Source organism: Anoplolepis gracilipes, chromosome 14 (genome assembly GCF_047496725.1).
Source record: "Anoplolepis gracilipes chromosome 14, ASM4749672v1, whole genome shotgun sequence".
Taxonomy (NCBI): domain Eukaryota; kingdom Metazoa; phylum Arthropoda; class Insecta; order Hymenoptera; family Formicidae; genus Anoplolepis; species Anoplolepis gracilipes.
The window spans coordinates 4028999-4053480 of NC_132983.1; the positions used below are offsets into that span (position 1 = coordinate 4028999).

General features: G+C 32.3%; 2 protein-coding genes across 8 annotated transcripts in view; one reads left to right on the forward strand and one right to left on the reverse strand.

Annotated features, from left to right (window-relative positions):
- The window catches only part of Cnn (phosphodiesterase 4D interacting protein centrosomin), a 29670-nt gene extending 17427 nt beyond the window's left edge, over nt 1–12243 (forward strand). For 5 of the 6 annotated variants that reach the window (XM_072905303.1, XM_072905302.1, XM_072905306.1 and 2 more), the window contains 13 exons: nt 295–566; nt 1187–1349; nt 1636–1775; nt 2171–2581; nt 2985–3179; nt 3263–3589; nt 7375–7482; nt 8138–9385; nt 9591–9875; nt 9950–10174; nt 10294–10494; nt 11045–11276; nt 11415–12243. In XM_072905303.1, the coding sequence (XP_072761404.1) occupies nt 295–566; nt 1187–1349; nt 1636–1775; nt 2171–2581; nt 2985–3179; nt 3263–3589; nt 7375–7482; nt 8138–9385; nt 9591–9875; nt 9950–10174; nt 10294–10494; nt 11045–11276; nt 11415–11626 (4019 nt within the window). In that variant the 3' untranslated portion in view covers nt 11627–12243. The remainder of the gene's footprint in view (nt 1–294; nt 567–1186; nt 1350–1635; nt 1776–2170; nt 2582–2984; nt 3180–3262; nt 3590–7374; nt 7483–8137; nt 9386–9590; nt 9876–9949; nt 10175–10293; nt 10495–11044; nt 11277–11414) is intronic. The other variant, XM_072905308.1, reaches the window with a different exon arrangement.
- A 3239-nt stretch (nt 12244–15482) lies between these two features.
- Nucleotides 15483–24482, reverse strand: part of Lim3 (Lim3 homeobox protein) — a 45291-nt gene continuing 36291 nt past the window's right edge. The window contains exons 1-7 of one of the 2 annotated variants that reach the window (XM_072905310.1): nt 22337–23294; nt 20692–20866; nt 19637–19839; nt 19020–19212; nt 17521–17684; nt 16442–16657; nt 15485–16024 (exon numbers count right to left, since the gene is read on the reverse strand). In XM_072905310.1, the coding sequence (XP_072761411.1) occupies nt 15816–16024; nt 16442–16657; nt 17521–17684; nt 19020–19212; nt 19637–19839; nt 20692–20866; nt 22337–22589 (1413 nt within the window). In that variant the 5' untranslated portion in view covers nt 22590–23294 and the 3' untranslated portion in view covers nt 15485–15815. Of the gene's footprint in view, nt 16025–16441; nt 16658–17520; nt 17685–19019; nt 19213–19636; nt 19840–20691; nt 20867–22336; nt 23295–24482 lie in introns of those variants that run through there. The other variant, XM_072905309.1, reaches the window with a different exon arrangement.

Below are 24482 nucleotides of genomic sequence, written 5' to 3' on the forward strand. Positions count from 1 at the left end.
CGATATTGGATTTGGTGTACGTTAATTGCATTTATTGTCCATAAATAATTACAAATAAATTTACGTGTTACATTTAAAAAAAGATAAAATTTCCTACATTAATTAAATGTACCTGTGTGATGTGTGTCTTCTCTCCTTTTCTTCTCTCTCTTTCCTCGAAAGTAAAAATTATATCTACAAAAGAATTAAGTGATATATGCGCTATTAATAATTGGAGATAATTGAGTTGCATTATTATACATAATATCCGTAAAAAATAATTAGCTAATATTTCATGAATATTATCTGTTTTAGGTGGAAACACAAAAGCATATGGTGAAAATTTTTCTGAGGACAAAACCGGTGCGACGATGGCGCGATCGGGAAGTTGCGGAGGAGGAGGAGGTGGCGGTGGTGGAGTGGGTTATGGCAGAACTATGAAAGAATACGAGGATGAGCTGAGCAACTTGAAAAAGGAAAATTTTCAACTAAAATTACGAATCTATTTTCTGGAAGAAAAAAATCCGGGAAGAAGTGGCATCAGTTCCTCCGATGAAGATATAATCAAGACGAACGTGGAATTAAAGGTAATATAAATAATATTGAGCTTGCTTGCGTAAAAATATAGATTGTCTCTAAATAATATATATGATCGAAAAGAGGCTGAATAATTGCGCTTATTGTTAAGATAATTTTATTAAAACTTTTAATTATTATTATCGCGATCGAGATCGGGACTACTAATTTACTAGACAATAGTTCAAACTAGAGCTAATTCACCCTGAAAAAGAATAATTTTTCATAGAAAAAAAATGACTCAAAAAATATAAAATAAATACATTTATAATGTTACATTATTTATATATTTATGATGTTTTCTCATATCTTACCTTCGAGGAAAATATTTGGAATCTTTGCTTAATAAATCTTGTTGAATTATCTTTACTCATATTTATAAGCAGTTTGTTAATATATTATGACCTTCTTTATCATATCAATAAAATTGCTTATTTTTGTCATTATAAGCTATTTGTTCTTGACACGATAGAAAGTCAATACATAAAACTTTGTTGAAAAAAGCGCAATATGTATATGTATCTGTAAATCTCTTAATTATTAATTAGAATTTTACTATTTTAATGATTTATTAAATTTTGTATCAAATTGATGAAATTTGGACGAATTTTTTATCAACGATGATTTTTAGGACGAGTTGGAAAAATTAAGGAAGGAATTGAAGGAGAAACAAGTTCTTCTCAATCAGGCAGCCACAGCTTTCAAGTTATATGAAGAACAAAAAGCAAAGACTCAAGATCAATATCAACAATTACTTGAAACAGAGCGGGAAAAAGTAGCAAAACTCGAAAAAGGTAAATTAATTTATTTTGTTCGCTCTATTGTAAGCCGCCGAGCAGAGGAAAAATATTTATATCCTATTGGGGACTCAATCCCAATGAAACCATTTCGTTGCTTCTCATACCACTGTATTCTCTCCGCTCGCTTACATATTCTTCTTTAACATTTACATTATGATTATTAAAATGTTTGAAAATTTTTATTTTGTAATGCAAATCGTACAAAAAATTTATTCATTTTCTGCCACATCCATTATTTTTATTTTACATTTATTATATATAAATTTTTCTGTTACTTTAGAGTTAGCGGAGCAGCGTGAAGGAGAGTTAGATGCATCCGCGTATTACACAGGAACATTCGGTACCACTCCAGAACAGGCGTTGAAAAATGCAGAAAAATTGCGACAGATGGAAGAATTAGTGGCTTCTCTTGAAACAGAGGTACAGAAAGAATATTAATAAAACAAATAATACACCATTTCTGCAAGATTTATAACTTTGTATCATTTCGATATATAGAAAAATTTAATATATTATAATTTTTTTGTTACTTTATATAAAGTTATATAAAGAAATTTATTTACTGGAGATAAAAATATAAATATTACGTATAATTATTATATTATTAAGAAATATGTTTCTGTAAATAATTTTTTAGTTAGACAAATTATTTTGAAAACAACGTAATTTTTTATTTAACATAAAATTGATATGTTTACTAATTTTGGTTGAATTGTGAATAATTTTTTTCCCGATTAAGATAATTTACGAAAAAAAGGTGCTTACGACGCGAAAAGCATTGTGATTACTTACATGACACTTATAATGTGGTTTAGGTGAAACAGACAACTGTCACTTTAGAAGAAGAACGTTACTGGGCGGAGGAACTTGAGAACGAGAGGGACCAATTCAGACAGCAGTTGGATATGCAAACGCAACTCCGAGAGAAGCAGGACTGTGAGCGAATGCGAAGCATTGAGAAACTTCGTGAAGAAGTAAAGGAGTTAAAGGAAGAATTACTTAAGAAGGACTCCATTGTACAACAGTACAAAGACGATCTCAGTGAACGGGACAGGTTGCTGAAGCAGAAGAATACCATACTGGAGGAAAAATGTCGAATGTACGAAGAACTTAACCAAGTGTCCGAGAAAAGAAAAAAGCAGATCGTTCAATTGAGGACATCTGTGAAAACGCGTGATGACGCCCTTGCAGAAATCAATAATAAGCATCGTACATTGTTATCGCAGGTGAATTAAATCAGTCTTTTTTGTTAAATAACATAAGGTTTTTATTGTTGTATTATAATTAAAATTTGTTATAAAAGAAATCTAAGTTTTGGGACCAAGACATTGATTGTTTTAGAATTTATTATGTATTTAACGTTACCGATGTTATGAACGACTACCATCATATTTAATCATCAAATATCTTTTTCTTTAATTTTTAGATTTTTAATTTACTAATAATAACATAATAAATATAGTCTTATATATAATGAATATATATAATCTTTGAATTTAATAATTAACATTAAATATATCGCAAGAATATGTCATCTCAGGAAGCTCAACCTTTCTTGTTTTAAAGCTGCCAATGTTTTATTATTTATTTTTCTATATGTTAATTCTTCACCATTTTTGTATTTTGCAGTGCGAAAATTATGGTAAGCGTTCGCCGCCTAATAGTCCTTCGACTACACTATCTGCCGAATATTTACCGTTGTTTGTGGGGCAAAATACAACTAAATATGATGCTTTTGATCGCGAATTGAATTCAAAAGAAAATACAATATGTTTGAGTTCATCTTTAGGCAGAGATGGCAAAGAGGTCAGACAGTTAATCAAGGTTAATAAGCTTTTTCTCTCTTTCTCATTATTAATTTTATGTGATAAGATAATTCGGCTTATATCAAAGAATTTGAATTATAGGAATTGGAAGAGCGGGATAATGAATTAAAACGGCAGGAAGAGATCAGAAAACAATTGATATTAAAATTGTGCAATGCTCAGAAGCAGATAGAAAATTCAGAGCAAAAATTGAAAAAAGTAGAAGGCGAGCAAGAAAAAGCCCTTAAAGCGATACAAGGCTTTGTTCAACGCGAACAACAAATCCAAGATATATATTCTCGTAAAGAACAACAAATTCTGGAACTGGAAACAGAATTGCGTAAAAGAAAAAACAATCATGATCTTGTTTCATTGAAGGACCTCGGCATCAAGAATGTGGACAACTCTGAAAATGATTCCTGTGAACAGGTCAATATTGCGAATTATTTTTAATCTTGTCTTTACTAATCTATAAGTTTCACGTATTTAATAATCGATAAAAGTTTTACATTATTTACTGAAAAGATGCAATGTGTACGTGTGTTATTTTAAAATATGCGTACTTTTGAAACGTAGAAACGCACTTTGCTTGCTGAGAAGCACGATCAGACAACTTGTATATTTCTAAAAAAAAGATTTCTCTACTTCTTTTAAGATCATTACATTTATACTAAATTTCCGTTTCTATTTTTCTGCTTTTTACTGAATACTGCATGATTTTTATTGCTTTTATCGCTCTTTTCTAACGCAAAGATTTTCATAAGATTTATTTTGCAAACATTTTATTGAATTAATTTTTTAGTTTAATTATAATCTTTTAATTATTATTTATCAGATATACAAAAAACTGTATCATGCTATGTGCTAGGTAAATTTTAGCAATGCATATTTTATTTATTGTTTGTTGCAATTTATTTATTAATATTATAAAGTGTATATAATAGACTATATATTCATATTTAAAGAGGAAGTTGTACATTTATACAAATTTTATAAAAACGTTATAAAAATTTATACTTTTCACAAATTTATTGTATTAATTTTTTGTATGTAAATACTACAATTAATTTTTTATTTTATTGTTTCTATAATATAGTTTTTTTAATAGATGATGCTTCAAGATTTTGATAAGAGACTATTATGATCTTTTTTTCTAATTGAGCTGATCAAATTTTTTGTATTTTAATTAGCATAATAAATAATAAAATTTTTTTTTTATACTAAGACATAATATATTTGTGTATTTTTATGATTTAATATGTTGATGTAGTATGAGGATAAAATTTTCATAAATGTACACATTTCTTAAAAAATGTATTATATATAAAGTGTGTTCAGATTTTTTCTATATTGTTATAATAATTTTAGATAAAATTGCAACAGTTAATTTATTGTTTATTCAATATTTTATTTTAATATTTTGTTTTATTGTAATATTTTATTTTCAACGCTTAATTAAACTAATAGCCAAATTATCAAAATTTTTTGAACTTTTGTAAAACTATGAAAGAATTTTATAATTGTAAGAATTTTGATTGTTTTGCCAAAAAGTGTATTTAAAATAAGTATTGTTAGTAGAAGTAGTAAATTGGATAGGTGAAACAATGTTTCTGAAGAATGTCAGTTGGGTTTTCATTTTTAATTTCAATCGTTTGAAGCTCGAAATTCAGTTTATAATTTTGGTTTGGTTTTTTTTTTGTAATTTTGGCAGTTTTGGTTCTTCTGAGAGATTTTCTTCAATTTCGTTGTTATACATTCTCCAATTATAATTGAAATCGCAATACTTTTTAATCATTGTTAAAATTTTAGTTTATTCGAATTGATGAAATCACATTTACGATTATCAAAGCCATCGCGAATTCTTTATTCACTACTTTGAGTTTTGTTTCAATTTTTAAATTCAGTTGTTTCACGATCTTTGATAAGAGATATTTGCTTGAATTCTTCTTGTCTTCGTTTTTTTTTTTGCTCCATTTTTCTTCATTCAAGTCATACATTGTGTTACTTTCTGCAAAATTTAATAATGTTACAATTGTGTATTTTATAATTATATATTTTTAGTTATATTGGTAATTATATAAATTTTTTTAATATAGCTTTATATTGAGAATTATGCGAATATTTTTTAGCTACTTTTTGAGCTCTTGTCTAATTGTAAGTTGAGTCATTCACTTTATCCAATTTATTAAATAAAATATTTAAAAATTTATATTTATTAAATAAATAAAAATGTTATAGTAACCAAGTATACTATGGCAAAACTAATGTAAAAATATCAATTCAGTATAAGATCAGAATATTTAAAAAAAAAAAAAAGAAAGAATCGAATTTAAAAATTAAAAAAAATTTTTTTATCATCTTTTTGCACGATATATTTTTCTTTTATAATTTTTATTAAGTTTTTTTCCTTTTACTTTTTCCTTTTATTTTATAATGTTTTATACTCTCGCTTTATGTGTTTGTTTGTCAATATTATAAAGTTTTTTAGGGAGCCCAGTCAGCGAGAAATTTTCGCGGCTTAAAGCGTCCTGGTATCTTGGGAATACCGTGTGCAGAAGACGCGGTCGTCGTCTATTAATAGAGATCACCGCCTCTTCTCGTAGCTTCTTACGGTTTACGCGTCGCGATACACGACAGTCTTCATATGAAAACTCATCTCGACCGATCTCAGCCGCCGCAGCCGCGGTAGCACCGAACGAACAATATTATACGAATATACACAGCAACACGTGCAACAACGTAATAGATCCGTCACCGATCTTCCAACTCTCTCTACGAGATACCACGAGAAGAACCACGAGACGACTCGCATATGCTCCGGAAATAGCGCGCGATTGATAATCCTTGACTGACGCAGCCAGAGAAAATCGTAAATTGTCGTGTGTCGAATTCAGAAAACGATAGTCGAGACAAATTTGTGAAAATAAAAAAAAATATTTTATTTTCTTAATTCAACTATAAATATAGATTTAAAATTCAACTACAAATATATATTTTAAAAATTATTGATAATTTCATTGTGGATTCCGATCATAGGGTGCTGCAACATTATTCAACGTTTAAAGAGGCACAGATATCGGCGTAATTCTTGAGAAGAGATATTCACCAGTGCTGATCACTAGCACTGACGTAGAGTATTTATTTCGCGAGTCGACCTTTGCTTGTATTGTTGTTCCGATTTGAGAGTTAAAAAAGTTCAACAACTAAATATGTTCTCTTGTTTGTGTGCCTCGATCCGGATGGAGGTAGGTATAAATGTTGTCGAGTGTTGTTCTTAATATTTCCGTAAAGGACTATGTTTAACTCTACTGGGCTCCCTCTTGACATTATATATAGTTTTTTCACTTATATATTACAGATATATTACAGATTAAAATTATAAGATAATTTATATTAAGGTGTCAATGGTTATTGAGATCAGTAAATTAATTTAATAATTAATTATTTATGCAATAATTAGCAATATATTTTAAAACAATAAATGCAAAATCTTACTGCTCGTGTTGTATGAATTAAATAATCTTAAGTTGATATAATAATTATATCAAACCTATGATATAACATTTATTAATTTCCAAATTTTTTAAAACTAAAAATTTATTTCTAAAACACAAATTCACTAGCTTTTGTCACCAAATTTTGAAGTTGTTAAAAATTGTTTTAATGGAATTAAAACATATTTGTTATGTTATCTTCTCTGTACATTTATTTTCTGTTCTATGTTTTACATGTAAAAATATATATATTTTTTTTTAATTTTTATATTGGAACAAAATTCATCATTATATCTCGTACAATTGAAAATGGTAAAATATATATATTCTTGTCCAAGACTGTAAATGTAAATTTTAGAATATTAAAATATAAAATTGGCATATTTCTTAGCGTAGCAAAGAACCAAAAGCAATTACAAAACAAACATGTTTTCCTTTTAGGGACCAGCGATTATCACACTCGTACCGCCACGATGTTGGTCTAAAAAAACGAAAAATTGATGAATATATAACCGTTTCTTGTATAAAAATGTGTATCTTGCATGTAACATTTATGCAATTAATTCTTTGTCATTTCTCAAAAGTCTCGCTTCTCTCTGACACACTATACATTGAATTTTTGATCTTGCTGTAATCGAAATTATATATTCAAATAAAGTATCTTCGGCGAACCTAATGTTTTGAGTTTTATTGACGTGGAATGATACTTTATGCTTGCAGCAACGTTTCGAAGAAATGGAAAGCAAGATCAACGACCTACGGGAGCAAATCGAAACAATAAAAGCTGAGAAGAGTCTGTTGGAGAAACGGACGCAAGTTGAGTCTGAGGTACAATGCAAATATAATTTATTTTTTATATTGTGATATTTTGCACGAAATACTTACATGTAATATAATAATTAAATGATACATCTTATTTGCCTATTTTTTAATTTGAATTTTTACTAATCATTTCGTTAATTTCTGCATGATCTATAGTTTTCTCCAATCTATTTATAATTATTTATATAATTATTCAAATAATTTGAAACAGGAAGCAAAATATATACAGTGTTTGTATTCTAAATGGAAATCACATTAATGTCAAATACTATCTCGGAAATAATAATGTAACTAGAAAATATATACAATTAAATTTATTCTATATTTAAAAGTAATATCATGTTAATTGTGATAATATAAACACATTTAAAAATACTCAATGATTACTACAGTATTTTATATTTTTGTTGATTAAAGTTTCTCTTATTTATAAATAATTAGTAAAAAATTTTTAATTTATGTATAATATAATTTAAATTTTATGATATATTTTAAAACTTCAATTTAACTGTTATTAAAGCAAATTTTTTAAAAATTTATTGTAATTTGTGCGTTTGTATTTTATTACAAATAAGACGTGTCATAAATGTATTTAAAATAATAACTATACAATACAGTCTACTTTGGAAATTAAATTAATTTTTTCTTGTTTATCATGGAGGAACTTCAAGAACGTCTTCACGATAAAGAGCAAAGAATCGAGTTTCTGGAGACAGAGAAACAGATTATTACAGAAAAGTTGAAGGATAAAATCGCCGAGCTTGACAAGCTGAAGCACACCGAGACGAACAGTGTTAATGAAGTTACTACTACCGATCATCACAATGATACTCCACGAAGAGATGAATTGCTCGAGCAACTGAATCAACGAAATCTAGAAATCGAGGAGAAAAATCGTAAAATCGAGCAACTGACGAAGGAGCTGCAGGTGACGACTCAGAATCTCCAGAAGCTGGTCAACACAGAGCTCTGGAGTAAGAATAAAGAAATTGCCAAGCTGCACAATCATATGACAGCATCATATGGCCACGACAAGAGTCGTAATAAATCCGAAACCGTCCAGGAAGCCGATAATTCACAGCTGACAAATCTGATTCGCGAGTTGAATGAGATCGGTGTTAAAGTGAATTTTGCGGATGAAACTGTTCAACTTAGTTACATTAACGGGAATGAAACGGTGAATGTGAAGACGTTAGATAAATACGTTCAGAGATTGACAAGTCAGCGAAATGAACTGGAGAAGGAAGTGGACTATCTGAAGTGGCTGAAACTCGTAGCGAAGCCTGATATCGCTGCGGAAATCGACGGTTGCGGCAACGAGACGGAACGGGCGAAAAAATACTGCGAGCTGCTGCGTACGCATCTAAAGGACTTGGTGAAATTCATGAAAGAGATGCTGCAGAGCGCTGATCGCGCAGACACCGTTGGTAACGAGCACAAGAAGATTGTGCTGGATGTTTTGCTCAGCTCTAAGATACTATCGAACGATTTCGTGCGTGCTCTTGAAGGCATGACCGTGCAGGATAGTGTGGTCGCGAACGATAGAACGGATGGTTCCGTGAGAAGGAGTCGGTCTGAAAACATCGCGGAGATGGCGAAGAATCAGGCATCGCAGTCGGATTCTGAGACGTTTTCCGAACCCGACCGAACCGTCTCCATGGCTAGAATCGGCCTGCAGGAAATGCAGTACAAAAATCCGAGCCGTTCCAGATTTACAAAATATACGAAGGCCTACAGCGATTCCGAAGACTCCGCAGACTATGTGCCTTACTATAAGACTTATCAGAATGATTTGAATGATTTGGACACGAGCTACCAAATACAAGAGCTGAAAGAAACAAATAACATGCTGTATTCTGAGCTTAGCGCCCTAAGGAATGATCTGGTTACAAAAGTCTCTTTCGATTGTGTGAGTATATCTGTATATATTTGGATTGCTAATTAGCTATGTTTATTAATATAGTTAATATCAAAATAATTAGTTTTTTTATTTTATTTTATTCTTGTTATTCTTGTTAGAATTTATAAATTCAATGAAACAAGTAGAGGATTTAAGGAGTTTACAAATTCATGATTTACTGAATTTAAAATATAAAAACTGATTTTGTTTACAGGCAATTGATGAAAAATTAACTCTATTCATTGCAAAATTGGAGAAGTCCCAAAGGTTCTGTGAAAAGTTACAAGCTTCCTTGGAAAAGAGAATACACGAATTTCACATGTTAAAAAAGGAGAGCAAACAGAATAGCTTTCGCAAAACGCAAATGGAGAAAAAGATCAATGACGTTGAACAAATGGCAAACGAAATGACAAAACAGAAAACTGAATTTTTACAATATAAAGAAAACGAGAAGAAGACCAAGGAAACTCTATTAATTCTCAACAAGGAGAATGAAGCGGTTTGAAGCGCTATTTTCTTACATTAGTTGTAAAAACTTGGACATAAATTTAATTATCTGATTATTTATTTCAGATGCGAGAAGGAATGAAACGACTGGAAGAAGAAAACGAAACTGCCAAATCAACCATATCTATCTTGAGGAAAGATCTGGATCATCTCACTCTTTCGAATAGTCAGATACTCGTGGAGAATACCAAGTTGACAAACGACAATATAAGACTTGAACAAGAAATGAGGAAAATGGAGACTCGATACGACGTGACTGTTCGTTCGTTGCATGATAAATTCAGCAAAGAGGTAAACGAGACTGGATTAATTTAGGAAAATATTCTTTCTCTCTTCCTCTTCCTGTGTGTATGCGTGTGTACGTGCGCGCGTGGGAATATATATTAATATGTAATGTCATCGTCATACAGATATTTGATCTCAATCAGATCAATGATTCGCACCGAACAAGAGTGCAAGAACTCGAAGCAACGAATAAAGAGTTCAGGAGACACATGGCAGTGTGCGAAGCTAGCGATTCTGCACCGAGCTCGAGCGGCGTGTCGTCTATACCTACGGACGCCACGCTCAAACAAACCTGCGATATTCTACATGAATATCAACCTTATAACGTTAGTTATTTTCAGATTCCTTAAATGTGTGAATGCTGAGTCAATCTTTAGCCTTACCTGTAGATTTTAAAAATTAAGAATCTGTTTTTATTATTTATGCAGCATGTAAAAACTTCTCAATATTATTGATTTTACACCATTGATTGGTAACAATATGTTTTAATAATTGCACAGCATGAGTTATTCTAATTAGACAACTACATTTGATGCTGCAATGACTGTGTGGTCCTGTATTATACCAGAGATCTTTCTTATTTAATTATCTCAGAACATGTTATGCATGTTATCGATTTCTGAGTTATATGTATTATGATTGTATAATATATATGCTATATTACATATGTACATGTTATATATTATATGTGATTAATACAATAATGATTTATGCATTATTATAATAAATTTGTTATAATTTCAGTAAGAAGATGCATGTGATTGAGAGTTACACATATTACAATAAATTTTGCATTTTTTTGTTTAATACTTTTAACTTTTGTGTGATCACGTATGAGCGTAAGATTAAAGTTTAAATTTTTATAATTTTTTACAGAACTTACAGTATTGGCAGTCGACAAATTATTACACGCTTGGAGGGCGTAGTAAGTCCAGTTGTTCGCCAGATTTAGGAATAGAAAGTGACGCCGCCGTTACTACAATAAGGCCTTTGAAAGACACATTAAAGATCACAGAATCTATGACTAACTTATTAAGTGATGAAGATAGTGGAAATGGTAATCATAGAGCTCGAGATACAAATAGTGAAAGTCCATTACCAATAGAAGGTGCGTTTTGAAATGTTATTATTCAACAAAAAAATTTATTAATGTATAGTGTATTTTTATATTAATATATATAATCTAAAAAGGTTACTTTTTTAAATTGATTATAAAATGATAAATTGTTTTGTAATTTTTTTATAGGTCTTGATGAAGTAGAAACTTTGAAACAAGAGAATGAAGCATTAAAACGAAGACTGATGAAAACTAGAAGAGCGCTAGAGGACACGTTTGAGCATCTATCAGCTTCAAATAAGAATAAAAAAAACGTTGAAAAAGCGATAATAAAGCAACTTATGATTACTAGAAATGTCCTAAAAAAAACGCGGACATTCGATGAACCTTCGGACAATTAATAGAGATTGACAGACTGACAGATCGAGAAATATTGCATAAAGAACAAAAAAAAATAGAGCACGAAATTGTTACTCGTTGAATTGTGGTCTTGTAGATTAGTTATTTATTTATGCAAATGTGTCACGTTTTATCTGTTTCATATTTATCTCTTCTCGTACTTTCGAGATGAGAAAACGAACAGTACATATCGGTACAAAAAATTACTTCTAGACGTATTACAAAATTTCTAAACAAAAAAAAAAAAGATTTCTAACTGAGAAATATTTTCATACAATCGAAATATGCTATTTTCATTACAGAAAATTATATACATATATATATATATATATAAACGAAAGAGTTTAAGATGTATTGTATATTGAGACTTGTATATATTTATATAGACGCGTAAAATGTGGAGAGACATTTTTGTAGGTTTTTTCGTGAAAAAAATTTCTAAGTGCTGATGATAGCGCGAATCGCATCGACCTTAAAATCAGTCTTCGTTCATTGACGTATTTTGCTTTATGAATAACAGAAATTCGCATATATGTGTATATGTAATTATTGCATGTGTGTATCATTATGTAGCATCTGTACATAATACCACTTAATAAAGTGCCATTGATATTTAGGATTTATGTGCCAATCACAAATTCATATTCATGATACGTATACATTGTCGAATGTGACACGAATAATTACCTTACGCTCATTTAACGTCTCGAATTTTTGTTCTTCACTTTTCAATTTTCGCTCTTCATATTTTACATTAATCTCCAAGCTATTTAAATTTCATATCACGATATATCTTGAGTGTGGAAATAAAGCCACGCATGACGTAAGATTATGATAGAATTTTTATTATCACTCCATGACTAGATAATAATATAAAGATCCGTAATAACTCATAGTGATGTGAAGTTTACGAACTGCGCCAGACATGCGAACTCCTTTGGCTGCACACCTGGCAGCGAGGAGCGGAGAGAAATACGATTTTTATACTGTACAACATTAATCTCTCTTTTACGAGTCTAATATACCGTCTTACCGGTTCTTTCCCTTCGCGATATAATCATACTCGCTGTTATATGAAACGTACGCTTAAAGAGCAGGTAAGAGAAAAGACAAAGGGAGCATGATAGGGAGACAGAAAGGAGGGGAGAAGGTTGGGAAAGATATTTATGCATGTTATATACAATTCTACAGTGATGTCTCTCTCTTTCTGTCTCTTCTGCTGCTACTATCGCTCGTATTGTACGCAAACATATTTAATAGCAATATGAGGCATATGAATTTGAAAAATCACAATATTTTATTACTTTATTTTATATTATATTATTTTCTGCGTGTATTTAAATGTGCTTTTGTCACAGAATTTAAAAGATATAACGCCTCTTTTGGAGTAATTTCATAGCGCAAACATACAATTTTCTTTTCTTGTTAAGGTTTAATTGATTGTCAGTGATCTTTTTCCATATATTTTCTCAAAAATTAACATATTTAATGGAAATATTAGAAAAATTATAACACCATACTTTTAACATGTAATTTAAGAAAAATTCTCTCATGATTTAATTATTTGGTGAAGATTTGTATGACAAATGGTGACAAAAAGCAATCAATCTTTAAGTTAATTCAAACAAGCCTCATATTACTATTATTCGTTATTTTTAGCATTTATCATACATTCAGATAGACCGATTCATACATTTCTCTTTCCTGTTTTGATTATCAACATATCGATTTACGAGTCGAGAACTGATTTCTCTCCCGATTTTTCTGTCATAAATTACTATTAATCGACGGCTTTATATGACCTCGTAATAAATCAACGAGCGAGGTACAGTTTGAAGTTATTATAATTTTGATCGCTGACTGCACAGATCGGCGTACAAGAGTAGCAACGCAAAATGCATAAGTCAGAGATTGTATAATTTTTGAAAATTATACGATCTCTATGACTTTGCATTCGTTTCTCAGACTTCAAATTTCCACATTATTTACACGTTGCGGCTTTTGCGCGTCAATGATTACGCAGCTTCAAGGAAAAGCTCCCAATTCAAATTGTTCAATTTTGTGTATATTTTTTATTTTTGTTAAAAAAAAAGAGTAAGATCGAAAATTCAATAGAGTAAAATCGTTTTAAACCTGTGATTCGCACATAGATATATATTACGACAATAATATATCTCGTTCTCTCAGGTTAAAGTGAAACACTTTTTTGAATTTTTTAAGACTGTAATTATGGAAGAGTAACAATTGAAATTAAACATCTTGAATTGGATTAATTTTTTCCTATGAGTCTAATTCGAATTATTTACAATACACATCTCAAGATTTTAGCATCACGCGCAAGCAAGGTAGATCGTCAAATCGCACACCTCTGACGCCCGATTTTCAGGATTCAAATTTTGCTGAGAGATCACCTAAACAACGATAATATAATGAATCGAAACGAAACGTTTTATTTGTGTATCTCAGAGAGCTCTTTTTTTATTTCCTTTCCTTAACGATAACAAATCAACAAGATATAATAATCTTGTAAAAAATTTATATTTTCTCTTTCTCTACATTCTCTGAGATTATGTATTTCCAAACATAATTGAAACAATAAAAAGGAACAAGACATTAAAATGCTAACTGGATTACAAATATTTATACAGATGCGAATTTATATAGTTACTCTTTAATGGTCTAGAAAAGCTGTAGCATGAAAATTGGGCTCATGTCAGAGATAGCGACATATGGTATAGTCGTATGATCACACGAATGATCATATTCGTTGTGATGATGCAAATTCATTTCTGGATTCATCACTGGACCGATTATCGGTGAGAGCGCATCGTATATCAATATCTTGGTATCGCGAAACTGTATTATAAAATCTCTTTCATTCTACACTTCTTTGTTTCGTTCAAAATTAAACGAGATGGAAAGTGATACCCGGCAATTATTAACTATCGATGAATTGGAATCAGCGACTATCGTATTCCGTTCACCGAATCACGACGAATCGATCCGCGTATCGAACTGTCCGGGAGACACGTTTAACACTACCTCCTATTTATTACTATATCAATCAAACTCCATAATACCAAGAAACGAGGAACTTGTACATAAATATATTTAGATTAATCATAGTATCGAATTGCGAATCGTACGTGTGTCATAAGTGTCACGTTATACGGCGTCGATACGGCCGCTCGACGATGACGAGAGATCGTATGAGGAGGGACGGTGTAAAATACCGATGTAGAATAACTCGTGGACTCGAGCCGTATGAACATCATATTCCGTCGTCGTTGAAGATATCGTACCATCAAGAGTGATTTTTAATAGATCTTTTCTTGCACTATTACAATTTTCTTGTTACATATTACAGTTTTCAAAAAATTTAAATCAACAGTTGAGATTAATTCAAATTCATTTTAACATTAATTGAATAAAAATGAAAGATCCGAAAGTGAAGAAAGTGATTCTATATTGTCATTTCAAATGTTGATGAAGCTTTCATTAATAATTACATATATATTAAAATTTTTTTTTTGCAAGTTTTATAAATTATTTATATTTTTTGCAATAAATTAAAAAAATATTTTATAAATAATATAAATATGTACAGGTATATAATTATAATTATAATAATGCAATAAATAATAAATAATTAACACTATAACAATAAAGTCTCTGAAAGACGAAAAGGTACAAATCTATTTTAAACAAAAAATTTTTTTTTTAATTAAAAAAGGATTTTTTTCAAGATATAATATATAATAGTATATATTATCTAGTATAGAGAGAGAGAGAATGCAACGCAAAATATCTCAGAAATCTATAAAAATGTATGAAAAATGACAAATATGATGTTAATAAAAAGTTCACTTACATTTATTAACGAATAGAAATATTAAAGAAAGAATATAAATATTAGAGAATATAATTCACTGCATTTTCGCTTTCAGATCTTTCATATATAATCCTGCATCAAATAGACTAAAATAGATTCAGACTTTTATCTTTTACATTCAAATCCTAGATTTTTAAAATTTGCAAAATCTTTAATTTTTTTTGTTTGGGGAGACATCAGAGAGGAGTTCTCTTCGACTTCCCTCGAAGACGACGACGGCATCGCCGATTTCAGACGTACGTCCCGCGCCGACAACACGTTATTCTATACGGTATTTGGCGACGCGCGGTTTTGGCGGGTTATGTGGCGTAATGGGGGTGAGAATGATGGTGCGCGTGCGGGGGCGGTGGCTCGCCAAGCCAGGAATCGGGCGACGGCGGAAAATCAGGATAACCGCTGTTACCGCTGTTACCGCCACCACCACCGCCACCGCCACCACCTCCGCCACCGCCGCTCGACTCGTTACTCAGATCAGACGCTGGTCCTGGCACCATGCCGCCCGGTCCCCCTGGAATCATATGTTTTCCGTCAGTCGTAAACTTGCGACACGAGTCGGAATAGTTTAAGCTTGAATTTCTTCCTGTCTCAATCCGAATACATTATTGACCACCAGTCGGACAGAGTTGAGAAAGCGGAGAGAATTCAGAAGTTTGGACAGTTCGAAATATTGCAAGAATTAGAAAGCATAGAATCTTCCGGCACAAATGAGAAAAGACATCCATCGAGAAGAAAAAATGAATGCATGATAGTTGAGAATGACAAAGAATTAAAGGTACAGAGAATTGATTTGTATCTTTGAATTATTTTATTTGAGTTTTATACGATAAATTAATTTAGAAGATTGATAGTTGATTTTTTACACGATTGCTATTATTACATGTACATTTTATTCATTAATATCAATATACTTTTCTTTTAAGCTTACCGAGAGTGGTGTATACCGAGAGACCAGCATCCGGCGGATACGGGAACTGGGGCGGTAAGGACGGCGATCTGGACGTTGAGAGATACGGAGGTGTCGTCGCTCCCAGATATCCTCGGGGCGGTCCACCGCCGGCTCCGTTTCCACCACCGCCTGGACTCGCGCCTTCACCATCCAACCCCATATTGACCACCGTTCCGTAGCTGTCATTGCTCAAGTCTGCAAACACATCATTCGGTTTTTGAAATTTCAGATCGAAAATTAAGTATAAAAAAAATATTCTAAATATTTGAAATCAAATAGATTAATAATCTGAATCAGAATGTTGGTTGAAAGATTAATTGAAATGAAAGTTTTCACGAGATAAAATGAATGTTTTGATGAGCTATCTATTCGTAATGAGAAAATCGTCTTTTATCGCCGTAACTTTTACAAGTCGAAAGTCGAGTTGCTAGCGACCGGCATCCATTGTCTGGGATTCCGAGTACCCAGATGCCTGTTAGCTGAGGGGAAGACGATCTTCTCAAATATTCAGGAGATCGCAGAGGCTAACTGCCGGCTCACCGTGTCCGAGATTTCAGGAAGATTGCGGGCCATTGAATTTATGCCTGCTATTACCTGTGTACTTATTCGGGAACGAATACCGCGCACATAATACACCGTTCGTCTAAATTACTTCGAAAGCTGATGCGATTATTAGAAAAAAATTGTATGTATATAATGCAATATTTTTATATCATATATATTTTACGAACTTTCTCATAGGCATTCAAAAAAATGAATATTATTATTTTCCTTCTAATTTTCTTTAATTTTCTATTCTATTTTAATCAAGTTTCATTTTTATCAAAACCCATATATTTGTAAATTAAACTAATTCGTTCTTAAAATTAAAAACAAATTTTATACTTACAACGAAAAATTTTTGTTACAATTACTTGATCAGTATGAAAAAAATTGTTAGGTATAGAATTATATTCATAGCCAAGAAGAATTGCGATACTAGTGTATAATCGCACATGAGTTTTCTAGTTATCTTTTTATTACTTTGGAGAGAATAATAGAATAATAATGCAACTCACCGTGATGACCAAAGGTAGAGTCTAAGTCTACCTTCAACTCGTCTTTATCAAGGAGCTTATCATGTCTAGGCGAATGACCACCAGATCCACCCTTCATACTACGGAAGTACTGAGACCATCTTGTTCTACCGGCATCTTTTTTCAGCCTCTTTTCTTTTGCCCTCCTAGGAGATTATAACATTGATAAATAATTAATAACGATTTCATCGTTGAGCGTTTTAAAAAAATTTGCTATAAACAAATTGATATATGCTCTAAATTAGTTTTATGATATTTCGCAAAAATCTCGTTCACATTAGTCTTACAATTATACTTTTATTAAAATTTAAAAGTTGATGATACATAATGCACAATGGATACTATGCTGCTAAAAATTTATAACTACATCAAAAAATTTCCTATATAAAAGAATTTTTTCTCACATTATGTTTTAATGTCACGCGTACAATGGATGATATCGAACACCGATATATCAGGAAAAAGAATCAATTCTGAAACGATAAGCGGCTTTTACTCATTGTACGTAAAGTACATTAGTATATTTATAAGTACTTTTACGTATCTCTAGCACCTCATATAAAATCTATTCACTACTATCGCTTCGCTAAAAATGTGTTAAAAAATGTATCTTATCTGTCTCAAAGCAGCAGGTAGACATTAATCTCGCATTACGTTACGTATCGACTAGGATTTGCTGGAAAATTGCACTACACGTGTACATTTTATAAGTTTACGAATATGTTATATACATAACATATGTATACATATTTATCTACTAGCTATTGATAGAAGCCTTATTTATTTATCCTTGGTGTTATATTTTCATGGCCGCTTTCTAACGCTATTCCTATCTGATATCGACGGAGGTCAGCGGTCTATAACTCTCTTTTTACAGATAAAACATTTTTTTCAACTTTGTTACGTTGCTTTGTCTAGAATATCACGTAGTGCTACACTTGAGCGATAAGAGGGAAAAATGTGTATCCACGGTAGAGAGTAACAGCGCTTGCGAATATCACAATGGTCATGGAATATGAAGTTAACGATATTTGTATTAATTTTATTATTACAATCTCTCTTGTTTTATTTTAGATTTATAATATTTGTTTACGCCAATTCATCACAAGATATAATCATTAATTAAACTATAATATTTAATATTTTTATGTTGAAAGAAATATATCAATTAAAATGTCGTTTGACATTTCTTATTCACTCGATTGCTTTCGCGAATGGTTTCAGAAACCGTATTAGTCGCCACCTTAATACAGAATCATAGCGATGAATTAGAGTGCTTCGCTTTTAATTTAATGATTTCGTCAACATTATTAATTTCCCCTTTGTGAACATTCTCCATTTAACTTTTTAATTCTATTCTTTATAATTTTTTATTCTCATACATATGTATTGTATTGAGCGCATGCCTAGTTTGATTAGACAATATAGATATCTTAGAAAAAGCTTGAGATACTCTGTAAATGGTATTCAACTTTTCTTACCTATTCTGAAACCAGACTTGAACAACACGCATATCGAGGCCTGTGTCCTGAGACAGCTGTTCTCGCACGTGTCTTGCTGGTTTCGGACTGGTGTTGTAAGCCAGCTTGAGAGTTTCGAGCTGTTTCGCCGTGATTGTTGTTCGCGGCCTTTTATTAGGTTGATCACCGTCTATACTTCCCCCATCTGCCAGTTCTGGAATCCGATTGAGTTACGTATCGTGCCACAGGTTACCTTTTATTTAATTAATCGATCAATAAAAAAAAAATATATATATATATATATATGTGTGTATGTAAAAATATTCAAACGTCTTTATGTTATTTCTATTCAAGATACTGTATTCCCTTTTATCATCATAAAAAAAATCATAAAATTGCTCAGAATCGAATTTTTACATCGTTTTCAAATAATTTTCTAATAATATATAAATAATTTCATCAGTCTTATAAGATATGAGATAATTTATAAATTGACAAGAAAAATTTTATTTAAGATTAAATCGATGAGAAAAACTTTTACGAGTTGTTGAAATGAAATAAAATTATGTCTCAATAGTAAAAGAGTTAAATTCGCTAATAAAAAAAATTCAAAAGCTTGTATAAAGATCATATCTCACCTTTCGCCTTGGCCTGCTCGTAATCAGGTTTGCAAACGAGTTTCCTATCTTCCATGAGGTAAAATTCGTCCCCGGTGTCCAGTTGTCGAGAGCAAAGAGCGCACGAGAAACACGTCAAGTGATAGACCAACTCCTGTGCCCTTCGGACCACCTGCGAGGGCGCCAAGCCTTGGCCGCAGCCCGCGCATTTCGTCCCGAAACGCCTGCCACACCAACAACATACAATATTTTCACATTACATTCACACATTAATGACAAAACTATAAAGTTGGTGTAGCTTTATCATGATTCCTCAGAACGTGTTAATCTGATAATCGGATCATCGAATGCGGATAACAATAGCAATAGCGATTATATTATATTATAGAATCATATTCCCCTACTTATTGCAATCTACAGTCATGACTTCATTGTGTCATTTTAATGTTAAAATGCAATTATGAAACAGATAATCTTGCAGTAATAACGTTGAAAGATTGACAAAGATATGAAGAACAGAGAAAAAGAGAAACCGATTTAATTTCGATTAAAAAAAAAAAGAAAATCACGTTTTATAAATGAAAAAAGTACTTTCCTGAAAAATCCATATATGTATTTAAAAAAACAACGTTTCTTCTGTACTTTGTCATATATACTTCGCTATTATCGATAAGGGGATAAATTGAACAAATAGTCAATAATAATCAAATGAAAGAATTGAAAATTTTGTATTTCTTTCTTTGATAATTTTATATCAAAGTTAAAATGACATTTGCGACAAGCATTTTAGATGAACTGTGATAAGTAATTTTTTATTGTACAAAGACAGAGTTTTTGTAGATATGCTAAGTATATATTACACATTTTTTGCTCAATATAGAAAAATAATTGAAATAATTGTTTAAGAAGAAAATAATTATCTGTTAATTGCAATAATCAAATATTGAATAAAGATAAAGCAATACGGATGTTACTGGAATATGAACAGAGCTTTGCAAAATTTTAAGCCATAAAATACGCAATATTTACATTTAAATTCTGCAGTTAAATTTATGATAGCGATTATTGGTGCTTACTTGAAGAAGTCATCTTTGCAGAACACGTGGCCGTTTCTCGCAAAACATTTGTCGGTCAACCTGGCACCACAATCCCGACACGTGAGACATTTTGCATGCCAACATCTCTCGAGAACTCTCAAAACGTATTTGTCCAAAATAACTTGCTGGCATCCACCGCATTTTGGTATCGTGGCTGTAACATACAGAGATCGAGACGATAAATAAGCGAAATTTCTACGAAGCACAATGAAAAATAGTAGATAAAGATAATACTAATATGATAGTATAGCATAAGTATAGAACGAATGTAAAAATAGAAATAATATAAGAATTATATAACACGTGCATCATTATATATATATATATAACAGCAAAAATGTCGAGGCATCAATAATTTCCGAATTATAAGTGATTCAAAAAAAGAAAAGCTTTTCGCAACTTTATGCGATTAAAAGATTATCAAAACTGTACATTCTTCAATTATGTTCTAGTAAAATTTACTTTAATAGAATTGCAATTAAAGGCTTAGTTACAAAGATATATGATGATAAAAATTGGAAACTTGTAAAAAATGATGATCTCCCTCGACATTTTCGCTGAAGAAAAATTGTCTCCAAATGATCTCAGAAATCTGTCATTAACAGCTGATGCGATAATCCTGGAACATCTCGTATAGCTTTTAATTTAAATATGTAATTTAATGCAGTTTAAAATAATATATATATATATATATATATATATATATATATATATATATATATATTATCACATATGAGATACATATTGAAATATATAGTCAAGTTATCCTCCCCCCCCCCTCCCTGCAATATATTATATAATATCTTTGTGATATGTGAAATAAAAAATTAGAGTCAGAATTAAAAAAAGGTTATTAAATCAATGTTGTAACAGCAATATTCTTCTAAATAAACGATGATAATTTTCGAATTTAATTGAAAATTGTTCCTATAGCATAGATTAGTAGTATTAATATAAAAACCGCTAAATTTTTATAAAATTAATGTATACCATTAACGTTCAGAGTTTATTTCGTAAATTCTGAGCATAAAAATCATGTGGTATTATCTGAATTATGCTTATTTTTAGTATTCAAAATATTCGATAATATTATAACGCAATGTACCTATACAAAATATATCTCAAGTTCATAATATTACTGCTTTAGCTGCGTGGGAAAAACGGAAGAATCTTGCCGCTGTTGTTAAATTTTACAGATTCCTCATTTTTTCAAGATATACACTTTACTTTAGATAGACTATCACAAGTAGCAGGTCTAAACCTTTGTGTCCACGATCCGAGAACTTATTCCGAGTTTTAGTTTCGAGAAATATGTGGTCAATTAGCTTGCAGTTTTCACGGAAAAGCGGTAATTGGTTACACATTTCTCGGATAGAGATCTCGGGTCGAGTTCTATCATGGTGGACACAAGGCTTATCAACGGACAATATGAGATATCATCTGAATATGTTTACAAATTTGGAATTGGTATGCGATCACGTAATGTCCATTCTTTTCGTGTACCTCGAGGATCGAAAGTCGAACTAACTACTCGAAGAAGCAAGAATAATTCAAGGAAGAGCAGCTTAGTCGAAGAGCTTCTTGGAGCTTCGTTATCGCGCGTATCGCACTTGTCGGCACTTACAGTGAAGGATCGCCGGCAGATGCAGAGGCAGATGATCGAGCTCAATAGCAGGCTGATCTAAGGGATACATGTCGCCGTGTGATATCGTAGAACCGATACTATCGAGATGATCCGCGCCGTTGCGCTGCTCCTGGCGAACGTTACGTGACTCCGGGCTGCTCTGCGGCGTTAAAACGTCGTGCCGCTGCGATCGGTACATCCCTTCCAGAGGAAGAGCCTCGCACCCCAACAACTCCAGTCTTATCTTGGTCATAACTGCCGCCACTTGTTCCACCTGCAGTAGTCGCACTCCTCACTGTGTATTATCTACTGCATTGCCGACGTCTCGGCGAACGAATCGCGCTACGAGACCGATATCGTGTGCTTTTCTGCAATATCGCGACTCTCTTTATCGAGACGATATCTCTCTTTCACTGTTAAATGTGAAGGCACTGTGTGCGCGGAGCAAAACGGTATCTTTGTAGAAAAGTCAGATTTATATCTGAGTACACAGCGAAGAAAAAGCTTCAGGCCTTCACCCTCCGGAGTAATTTTTTTCATCTGCATTCGATATTGCACGGAATAAATAAAGACACACATTTCATTAGGACTTTCCGTTTGGTAGCCTTAAGAAACTATCGACTACAAGCTCCGTAAAGTCACTATTCGCATTCATCATGATTACGCAATTTATTCTTCGGTCAGACACTTCGGAATCTATGAGCTGCACGGAACTCGTTTAAATAAGAGCTCTTCAGGTACATCATTTCTTCGATATATAATTCTGGATAATGTCAAACTGGCGCTCTGCGAGATTGTTAACGATTCGAGGACACAAAACGAATAATTTTTTATTTTATTGGATATATCCCTTTGAACGGTATCACGCTTGTGAGAAATTGTAAAACAGATGTCTCCGATATGACGAGTACGCTGCAAGGGTACGCGCACGACTGTCTCGCTGGCGATGATGTTGCTCGTGCGCACGTGATACTCATGGGTGTGGCGGCCGATCGGTGGGGCGAATGCCTGGATTATTGGGCACAGAGGCACCCACCGGATGCTGGCGTGGGTGCCGATTGGAGAGACACCCGACCGCCTCTAATATGGCGCACACCATCCGACTCTGCGCCGAAGTCACCCCCGTTGCGCGAAGAGATGATGGGATGAAAATCTTGTGGAGGGAAGAGAGAGAGAGAGAGATATGAGACCGACCATCGTCGTCGGTCGCTGACGGTGGAGGGCGATATTTAATCCTTTCGGACGCGAGACCGAAGATGCTGTCAGATGCTGCCGTTAGATGCAAGCCGATTTTTTTTGTGCACATTTTTTATTCGCGCGTTGTTGAAAGTTAGATTGTATGTTTCCGAGGAAATACTCTGATTTCTGGTAGCTAACATTTAGGTGGATATGCAAAAGATCGATATACTTGCTTTCCTGATAAACTATATTTATTTCCATTAAAGCGCGATATGAGTATTACCGATATTAAAAAATACATTATATAATTTTATACGTATTATTTATTATTAAATTTTTTATGATCATTCTCTGTGTATCGGGTATTGAAAACATGTTGTATCGCTTAATAACTCTATGCTGTTGTTCCGTCGTAGATTACCGATGCATTGCGGCGGCTGTATTCATTGGAATCGTCGCGCGAAAGAATTCACGAATCATCCCCTCGAGACTTCCTTTGAGCTCGGGCTGGTTCTCTTCGATTCGGTAAGCAACGAAGAGTCGGCAGTAAGGAGAGCTGGTTGAATATGAAACTCGAAGAGGAAGAGAAGGAGATGCGGAGAGGGGAAAGAGGACGACAGGACAAAAGGAATCCAGCGAAATTAAGAACGATCACGGGGATGAGGGACGCCATTTTATAATCTTGAGATCATTCGCGTATATCTCCCACTCTTCATTTTATTTCTTCTTTTTTACTCTTCGCTTAACGATCGCTCGCACATTTTTGACGGTACGGATCGATTGCGTGTGCATATAAATAATGCGTATAGAAATTATGAAAACCGCATCGTTGTGAATAACGAACGAAATCCTTGTTCTCGGTTTATTTTCAATCGATTAACTTTCGAGGATTTAATCTTCAATTAATAATTGGACGGATTAGTTGTTATAAAGTAGAAGAGGATTAAAGAGTAGAAAAATGACTTAT